The sequence below is a fragment of the Eschrichtius robustus genome, chromosome X, assembly GCF_028021215.1.
Source record: "Eschrichtius robustus isolate mEscRob2 chromosome X, mEscRob2.pri, whole genome shotgun sequence".
In the NCBI taxonomy this organism is placed as follows: domain Eukaryota; kingdom Metazoa; phylum Chordata; class Mammalia; order Artiodactyla; family Eschrichtiidae; genus Eschrichtius; species Eschrichtius robustus.
In genome coordinates, this window is record NC_090845.1 from 32,420,723 (window position 1) to 32,431,243 (window position 10,521).

The 10,521-nt window shown below is 41.0% G+C and overlaps 1 protein-coding gene across 1 annotated transcript; it reads left to right on the plus strand.

Moving 5' to 3' along the window:
• Window positions 1-3,281: 3,281 nt before the first annotated feature.
• On the plus strand, window positions 3,282-6,589 carry LOC137756261 (E3 ubiquitin-protein ligase RLIM-like). The gene is made up of 2 exons (XM_068532591.1): window positions 3,282-3,546; window positions 4,932-6,589. The coding sequence occupies exons 1-2, from the start codon at window positions 3,303-3,305 to the stop codon at window positions 6,587-6,589; spliced, it is 1,902 nt and encodes a 633-aa protein (XP_068388692.1). The 5' UTR covers window positions 3,282-3,302.
• Window positions 6,590-10,521: the final 3,932 nt, after the last annotated feature.

Below are 10,521 nucleotides of genomic sequence, written 5' to 3' on the forward strand. Positions count from 1 at the left end.
GATGAACGGGAGAAAATCAAACAAAGTTTAATAACATGTACATATGGGAGAGACCCAGGAAAACCGAATGACCAGTATGGCTGAAACCCTCACCTGAAATATCATCTTCGGCTAAAAACAAAAGAGGATGCTGTGGGTACTGTTTGAGACTTCAAATGGGAGCAAGGTGATTTACATGAAGATGGAAAAGCAAATGTTTGGTAGATGGGCCGTGTAGAGAGACGAGGGACACAGAGTGGACTCTGATCTCTAGGCCCTGCTGAGTTTCTCCTACCACTACCAGCCCGTAGTCTTTGCAGATATCTCTGGTGATAGCTCTAGTGGGGAATGACTGGCCCTCTATCTAAATTTTTCTAGGCGGTTAGGAGCAAGGTCAAAGTTTCTTCCTGAGACTTTTGGGCCTAGAGTTTTTTTCAGCTTGAAATCATCTGCATACCAAAGGAACATTTTGCAGTGGCAAGTTCTGTTCCCCTACACTTACATACATCACGAAATGATGACCACAATAAGTTTAGCACACATCCATGACCTCGTATAGATACAAAATAAAAGAAAAAGAAAAAAATATTTTTTCCTTGTAATGAGAACTCTTAGGATTTACTCTTAACAACTTTCATATGCAACATACAGCAGTCTTAATTATATTAATCATGTTATACATTACATCCCTATACTTATTCATCTTGTAACTAGAAGTTTGTACCTTTTGACCACCTTCATCCAACCTCCCCACCCACCTCTGGTAACCACAAATCTGATCTCTTTTTCTATTAGTTTGTTTGTTTGTCTTTTGAAGTATACTTGGCCTACAACACTATGTTAGTCACTGGTGCACAGCATAGTGATTAGATATTTCTGTACATTATAAGATGATCACAAGTCTAGTTACCATCTGTCACCATACAAAGACATTACATTACGATTGACTATATTCTCCCCAGTGTACATTTCATTCCCTTGACTCCTTTATTTTGTGATTGGAGGTTTGTACCACTTCATCTCCCACACATATTTCACTCATTCCCTGACCCCCTGCCCTGTATCAAATTACTTTTTGACGTCTGATTACATCACCAATCATATGGCTCTCCCGTGACAACTCTTAGGAGCCTTCCAATGATAAGTGGCAGGAATCTTTCACAGGCTTACACTTTAAAAATGAAATACGTTGTTTTACAGATCTAAAAATCTGAAGGCACATCTAGCTTCAGGTATTTCTCAAATTTTTCCTCAGGTATCTTGCTCTTTCTCCATTATGGTTTTCCTCTGTCTCTTTATGTCAATGTTCCTCATTCTTGGGACATAACATAGCCACAAGCATCTTCAGGTTTATATCCTACCAGCCTAGCAACCGCAGTGGAAAATGGTTTCTCGCAACATCTCAGATTTAACTCTTAAATGTACTTTCGGTCACATGCCCATGCTTAAACCAATTACCGTAACCGATTTGAGGTATACTGATCGGACATGGCTGCATCGTGTGTCCTTTCCTCTAGCCATGGCAGTGAATTCAGCTAAACCTAAACCAAGTGGACTAAGACTGTAGAATGGGTTTTCCCCCCATGAAAATCAGGATGCTATTAGCATAAGTATGTTAAGGGGACGCTAAGCAGACACAAATAAAATCTACTGCTTGTTCTCAAAAAAATACCAAAACATCTTAATCAGTGTCCTATTTCTTACATGAAAAAAATCAAAACTCAACTTACAGTTTTTGTCAAGTATTCTTTCTGAGATTAACTCCACATTTCCACCCAACCCCAAAATTGTGGCCACAGTTGCCCAAACAAGCCAAGGTCTTTCAAGTCTACTTCTTCCATCTGACATAGTCTTTCTCTAGCAACACATAACTGGCCACTTTCCATCTATAGAAAGTATAATTATGTTTAAAGATTCAGATTTAAATATAACACCTCTGTGAAACATTTCCCAACTCCCATTAAATAATCGCTACACAGTTCTCTGTACTTACACAATACTGCATATATAAATCTATGATAAAATATACTGTACTTTGATAGTTTCCATGTGGTGTTTCCCTCACCTGGTGTGTGAATTACTTGGGAGTACAAACTGCTTCAACAATTGACATATCTCTAGCCGCTGAGGCAATAACTGACCCAGTTTGTGTTGGATGGATTAATTATTAAATAAGTCAAATTGAATAAAGTCTCAAATTCAGCAGCCAAATCTTGTCTTTACCTGAATAAGTTGAACAAAGAGCTCCCAAACAAGTGTTAAGTGGGGCTGGTAATATTAATGAGTCCAGAAGCTCTTAGAGGTCTCCTTCAGAGAGCACTGCAAATGAGCATTATTTTATTTTCACCAAGCCTTTCAGGTTATATACATGCAACAAAATCAGCAAAGTCAGTACTCACTGTGGCAGACAAAGTAACTATTATGTATCTGTCTTAAAAGTTCCTGTGATGTTCTGGCTAGCTTTCTTTAAGTAAGATTTATAGTATTTATGAGAAAGGAGGACAAAAATGAACCTGATGCTTTTGTGGAGAAGGAATTCCCTGGCTGAGCAGAAAAGCCTGCCAGAGTTTTGGTGTTTCTTGTGTGTTTGTTTGCTTGAAACAAGATTGAAGGGCCGTATAATGCAAGATGAAGCCATTAACAGTTAAAAGGGAGAGGACACTCTAAAGAGACTCAGCTAGGGCCCGGGTAAATTATCACAAATTGTGGGCTTTCTTAGTGAGAGTCTATGATTTGAGAAATTCATGAGGAGAAAAGGCGGAGGGGTCCCTGGGCACCTGGAAATGAGAACTGCTGCATTTAACTAGGCTGACTCTGGCATGGCATTTTGAAGAAGGCAGTCACATGTAAGGTAACGAATAAACAGGGCATATCAGAGCCTGAAAACGCCTCCTGAAAACCTGAGAATAGGCTCATGTGGGTGAAACGAGGTGAAGGACGGTGCTTGGTACACTATAAACCCTCAGTAATATTGGCTGGTTTTCAATGAAATGAAACCTAACCTGAATCCAGTCCCTACCCGGTAACAGCGGGGAAGATAATGGATGCCTAGGCAACGTCTAGCAAGTTCTGGGATAGAGGCGGCTCCCACCTGTTGCGTCACCAGGCGGCTACAGAACTGAGTCGGGGACGGGAGAAGGGAGGAACCTGCGCGGAGGGTCATCCGACTGAGTCGGAATCGGAATCGGAACCGGAACCGGAACCGGAACCGGAACCGGAACCGGACACTGGCAGGAGGTAGAAAGCGAAGAACACTAAACGGCCGTTGGTGAATTTCAACACTATGTCGTGAATTTCAGATCATTTTCTACTTGTTTACTAAGATGGAAAACTCGGATTCCGACGATGAAGGAGATGGAGTTCCGGCCCAACGCACAAGTCAAACGGACCTACTGGTTCGGGAAGAAGGTTTCTTCAGGCTTGTCAACAGTCTGAGTGAAGAAGATTACAAACTTATGAGAGACAACAATCTTCTAGGCATTCCAGGTGAAAGTACAGAAGAAGAGTTGCTGAGAAGACTTCAGCTAATTAAAGAAAACCCACCACAAGACTCAGATGAAAATACAGGTACACTTTGCTTTTGGAGGGAATAGGATGGGATGAATAAGGAACTTCATCATAGTAAATAGTAACTTCATAACAGTACATAGTAGCTAATTATACAGAAGTGACATAAATTAATTTGGTGAGTAACTTCTCATAAAAAGAACTGGCACTTACTTGATTTTTGGTGAGAATGTCAAGGTATGTTTGTTTGTTTTCCTGATTCACATTTGGGTTGTTTTAATTGGGAAACAGTGTGAAGTAGCCTATTTGTACTTTTCTTGGTTTTCTACCTCAATTGAAAGTCCCTCCTACTTCCTGAATTATTTTTTCCACATAGACACGTTAAAAAAAAGCAAACAGAGATATTTCATATTCTAATCAAGTGGTTCTCAACTGGGGACAATTTTGCTCTCTCCAACACCTGGGGACATTTGACAATGGCTAGAGATATTTTTGGTTGTCGCAGGGGAGGCATGGGTGCCACTAGCATCTAGTGGGCACAGGCCAGGGGTGCTGCCAAATATCCCACAATGCACAGGACAGCTCCCCAAACAAAGAATTGTCCAGCACCCAAACGTCAACAGTGCTAAGGCTGAGAAGCCGTGCTCAAACCTCAGGTCTGGTGCCTTCTCTCCCAGTGTGAAGTAGAGGATTTTACTGTCTAAGGAAGAGGAGACTGTACTACTTTGGTTCTTGAATATGGTCTTATATGTACCATGCTAGGTTCAGTCTGTTCATTTGATCTGACCTTCAATTTAATGTCAATTAAAAATCTTGGTAACATTAAGAAGTATTCAAAATTCAAATACTTTTAAACCTATAAAACTTGTTTATGTTTGCGCAATAATCTTATATTTTAAAACAGCTTATATTATTATCAAAAGCACATAAGTGAAGAGCCTAGAAATAGTAATGTTGGAGACTAATGAAAATTAGACAATAATGTCAATTGAAGGAAAATACTAGCATTGTACCTTAACTGGTGTTTACCTTGTTGAATTGCATTAGTGTTTTGACAGTGGACTGAAAAAAAAGTCTCTTGACATTCCTCCTACACAGGGCTGGTATTCCTCCTACACAGGGCTGGTACACAGGGCTGTGTATATGATGAAATATTGCAAAATAGACTTCCTCCAGGTTCCCTTTTTAAAAAATCCTCTAAGTTTATCTAGGATTAGCTCACTCTTCTTCAGATGGAATTGGAACTTTTCTACCTTTACTTATAAATCTGGACAGTGTAGTTTATAAAATATTAACCCTATAAATGTGAAATCAGTTTAAAACATCTGAGTATTTAAGTTCTCATTTTTTGTTTGTTTTTGAAACAAAGTTTCAGAGTGCTATTTTATGATGGTTCTAATTTTGGTAGTTCTTTCATGTCCCCTCCCCATTTTTTTTGCTAACAGATGGAGGAGACGCTCCAGATGATGTGTCTAGTGGCGACTCTGTAATAGACGGGCTTAACTGTTTGGGACAAACTGAAACTATGACAAGTGGACAGAGAGAAAACCAATCTGGGAGAGAAGAGGGCCAAATGAATCCTACAAGTGACCAGTTCAGATTCACTTTAGAAAGAAATTTTCACCTTGATAATGGGAGTCCAAATCCAGAGGATGAATATGTAGCATCTGCAAGACTTCCCAGAAGAGAAAGTATGGAAGACAGCCAAAGGCAAGTGGAAAATCCACAATCTGAATCAATATTTACAAGACCATCTATGTCTGAACAAGATACAACTGAAACATTAGTGGAATTCCCACCTACCAGAAGTCAGAGAAGAGCAAGAAGTAGGAGCCCAGAGTATCCGAGAACCAGAGCAAGAATTGAAAGTTGGTCGCCTCCACGTTCACTTAGGGAAAGTGTACAAAGACTTAATCGTAGTATACCATCTCAGACTTCTGAGCAGCCTCTGGTAAGTGAGAATGTGAGATTTTCTAGAACTGAGCACCAAGAAATATTGAGACAGCAAATGACTGGACTTGAGTTGCAAAACAGTGGTCTTATTGAAACTTCTAGAACAAGGAATGCCGTTCACGGAGAAGGTTCTCCAGATACAACCAGCAGTGATGAATCTTGGGGAATGAGGGAAGTACATCTGACCATACCCTTCAATCTTGAAGTAGGACAAGTTCATTCTGGAGCATATTCTCAGAGAGACAGCACAGCTAGGAGAACTCGGTTAACATCCGAGACACCAAACAACACCGTCAGTTCTGAAAGTCAACGAGGACTGAGGCATATGTATTCACATTCTGAGCAGGCAGATGTGAGAGCTTATGTCATTACCATCAGAAATCCCGTTTGCAGAATTTTAAATACTAGCTTAGATGATACAACATCTGTTCCAATTCAGAGCACGTTAAGGCAGACAATGACAGAATTTAGTAACCCAAGTAACCTTATGGACAGTGACAGTAACTTAGAGCATAGTGTCTCACCTCCAAGTCAAAGCATGGAATGGCCAGAGTCACCAGATGACAGCGATGGTCCTAATGGTAGTAGTAGTAGTAGATTTGGTTCCGATTCAAATCCTAGCTATAACCCCCATTCAAGTTCCACACTGATTTGTCACTCAAGCCCCAATTGTATGTCTAGTTCCAGTTCTCGTCCTATTTCCAATGCCAGCTCAAGAGATGAAAATTCAGAAATTAGCTCACGGATGTTTGAAGGCACTGAAGAAACTAACTCATCACCAGACTTACCATCAGAGACCAGGCAAGGGGGTAGACAAATGACCCCAGTAATACCTGATGAAAGTGACCCTTTGTTCTTCCTTAATCTGGAACAGATTTTCCACTTAGATGAAGATGATCTAGACCAACCTACAGGACTCAGCAAAGCACAGATTGACAACTTGGCTGTAAGATCTTTTGATGAAAATGATGCATTAAAAGCTTGCAGCATTTGCATGACAGAGTACACCGAAAACAGCAAGCTTCGCATCCTACCTTGCTCCCATGAATATCACATTTACTGCGTTGATCGCTGGCTCTCTGAGAACTCTGCCTGTCCTATTTGTCGTGGGCAAGTAGTGGATTCCAATGAGACTGAAAATCCTAATTGAGATCTGAATTCTCAGCTATGTAAAGTGTTACAGTGACGGACAAACAACAGTCACCTGCCTCATGTCCACTTTTAGAGTTATTCATGCTTAAATATAACAACCTGAATCTATATATAACAATCTGAACTGAACCACGAGTTCCTGAAGGAATTATTGGGCTTTCCCCAATTTCTGTTCCATCATAAAAGGAAATATTAAAAAGTCAAACAATATTGTCCAATTTGACAATAAAAATTAACTTCACACCACAGCAGTTCACTGAATTTCAATAAAAACTTAGCATGTGCACTGGGTTGGGATGTTCCTGATTCCATGGGAGAAATGTCTTCATATGGTGTAATGAATCTAGATAGATCCTAGTAGTATTATCTAGTCACGTAAATCCCAGGCATCTCTCAGCCCTGTTCAATCCTGGTTGTGCACGCAAAGAAACAGAAACCCAACCAAATGTCAACAATTAAGAGGCAATTTAAGACTATATTAGAGTCATTCACATAAAGAAGTCATGTTACATTCATAGAATGCCATAAAAAGCTTTGAAACCCTTCTCTTCCTATCTCTCTCCACAGCAGTTTATCCCACCTCCCTAACACTACCTTAAAGTTTCTCCTATTCCCCACGACCAATGTATCAGTCAGTTCTAGCTAAAAACTGATGGCACGCTTAATTTAAAAGAGTGATGGGATAGCATTTAATGAAGAGACTAAAGTGTGTAAAGAATGAAGGGGAACCAGGAGATGATGAAGTACCCTGAGGCTAGCAACTGTGAGAAGCCAGTATTACAACCACTAGGTTTGAAGGGGCACAGAGAGATGGTCCTTCCTGCCACCCAGAAGGTCTTAGAGTTGTAGTAGGAGTCCCCCCGACGAGACGTAACCTTAGAGAATGGCATCCACTGCCAACCTAAAGTTTGGAAGGGGGCAGGTCATGGAAATAAATACCCTTACCTTCTTTCCTCCTGACTTCTCACCTCTTGTCAGTACTTCACGTTAGCCAAACCCAACCTGAAGACACAGAGAGACTGGTCGATGAAGCTGACAAAGGTCAGCCTCCTGGAATCACGGAGCAGGGTTAAGAAGGATGGCGAGTAGATCCGATAAGCAAATCAGAGACCATCTCCCACAACCAGTATTCCCCACTCTCTTCACACCCAGTCTGTGTGCGCCTTCCTGCCTCTTCCGCTCGTCCTCTATTCCACTCTATGACTCAGCTCTTTTAACGACCCTCTCTATTTTCCTTTCATCTACTCGGATCTTGTATTTTTAAAAGTGATAAGATGACAAAGCCTTAGAACTGAATTACCTTTCTCTTAAACATGTCACACTTTGATGTGCTGTGATTGTCAACAACTAAGGGAAAAGGGCAGTTATAGGTATGTCTTTAATTTTTGCTTCTTAAATATATTCAAGCTTCAATTTCTTTCTATATATGTTTAGTTCATATAATTAATTTTTAAAACAGATTCTGATGTCTTATACAGGGTTTTTTGGTTTATACATGACTCTTAATCCTTGTGTGAATGACCCAAAGTACCCAACTGCTGCTTGGAGCCTCTCAAGCTGCAATACGAAAGCCTTAAAGGTAAAACCTGGCTTCAAAAAACATGTCTACATAGTTCAATTCTAACTGTCCCCAGTGAAACCATCACCCAAAACCGTGAGTATCTGAAATCAAAATTTAGGTCATGCTTCCTTCCAACCTAAACATAGTGAAGGCTTTTTCTCCTAATTCAGCCTGAAAACTATTTTATGGGGGGTGTATTGGCCAGCCCAGAAAACTCTGCTTAAAATTTTCAATCCTGGTATAGGTGAGAGTACATTGTATTATAACCTAAAGCAATAGTCAGAAATTTTGTGCAATGTGCAACCTATACAAATGTAGGCAGTGTTAAGTATAAACCTTCTCTAAAAAGTTAAAGTCAGAAACATCACTGACCTTTATTTTCTATGTGAATTGCTGGCAGCCACAGTATGTGCACATAACTACAAAATATAAATGGGGAGTGGTGGTGAAGTGTTTTAAAACATCTTTGAGGTAGCATATTTTTCACACAGAAGATACCTGCATGGCCAGAAATGAAGGCTTGGATCAAACCTCTGAAATTGACATTAACTTCTGAAAGTTGTTTGAATATTCTGACTTTTATGAAGTATTTTTGATATCAGATACACTTCATTTAAAGTGAGTAGAATAATCGTAACAGTACTTGGCTTTCATACTATCCTGACGGATTAAAACCTTCCAAGGCATGATAGTTGCTTAATTAATGCTTCAGTACATTCACATGCACCTTCTGTGGTCGACAGAGTTCTAAGATGATGCCCAACGATCCTTGTAGTAGCCCCGCCCCTTGAGTATGAGACCTGTGAATGTGATGGAATATCATTCCCATTATTAGATTATGATATATACAGCACAGTTGATTGGGAGATTATCCAGAGTGAGCCTGACCTAATCAGGTGAGCACGTAAAAGGCACAGAGAGGACTTCTGATCCAGATAAGATGGTTTGTACTTCTCTCTCCCGGCTCCCCCTTTATAGGCACAACTATATATCCTGGAAATAATATGAGACAACCGAAGGACAGCTCTGAAAGGTCTAAAGAAGGTGAATTTGCCTAGGGACCCTCAGAATGGATGAACAACCTCATGGCAGGGCACCTTATGACCCTCTACCAACAAAAAAATGTGATCCAGGCCCAGCATTTCCTAACTCCCAACTTAGTAACAGGAAGTGGCTCAAATAGGCTCTTCCTCCATCACATCAAGTGGGGATCCCCCAAACACCAGGTGAGCCGTGCAGAACCTGCAAGGAGGAACACTTGGAAGCCCTGATGACACTACACGACCAGGGAAAGTGCTTTCCTTCCCCACTGGGCCTGAGATCCCCCTTCACCACCCAGACACATCCGTGGCTAAGGTGGGTACCAGCAACAGGGATCCTACCACGAAAAGCTCCCACCTGGAAAATGCTCTCCTCAGATGGGCCTGAGACTCCTCTCCCCACCCAGAAACATCAGGCAACTTGCTGGTACCAGCAACGGAGATCCCTCCACAGAAAGCTCTCAACCTGGTAAGCGCCCTCCATCCTTACAGTCCAGGGAGACCCTGTCACAAGTGCCTGGCCCAGGAAGGACTCCTCATCAAGTGTTCCAGAGATTCCCTTCCCTCACCAGAAGCACCAAGGGCCGTATCCCGGGGAAGCTGCTTCAGACCCCATGAGCAGCATGAGAAGGGACCAGAGGTAACCCCACCTGCACAAGATAAACAGACCAAAAGAGTACCACAAAGGTTCTGAAAATTAGGTTATCATGGAACCACAGTCCGTAAAAGTACAGGAGATGTGTGCCAAACCTATAAAGAGTGAACGCCTGCTAAAAGTTTAAAAAACAAAACAAAACAAAACACTTTAAATAGGGACCAAAGTATCCTAACATAATAGCCAAAATGTCCAAAAGACAATAAAATATCACTACTTATACCGAGAACCAGATACATGACAGCCTGAATAAGATGTGACAGATGATGCCGACCCAAGATGAATTAGATGCTAGAATTATCTGACAAGGGTTTCAAAATGCTGATTTCAGACCTTTGAGACCTTGAACACAGAACCTAGTCACTCCATGCCAGTATCCCAACCTACAGAACTGTGAGCTAATAAAGGGATGCTGTTTTAAGCCATTACATTTGTACTAATTTCTTATGCAGCAACAGAGAACGAATACAACTTCTCATCTGGGATCCATCCTGTACTGAGAAAATGATTATAATGAGTCCTAGACAAGTAAATGGCTCAATGTCTTGGTTCTAGGCCCACTATGACATTATATTCTACCATTTTTCCCCAAGAATGGAATCCCTAATTCCTGCTACGGAAGCTCCTAGAAGACAGTATCCTTCCTGTTTGAACAACCACCAATATCTTATCGC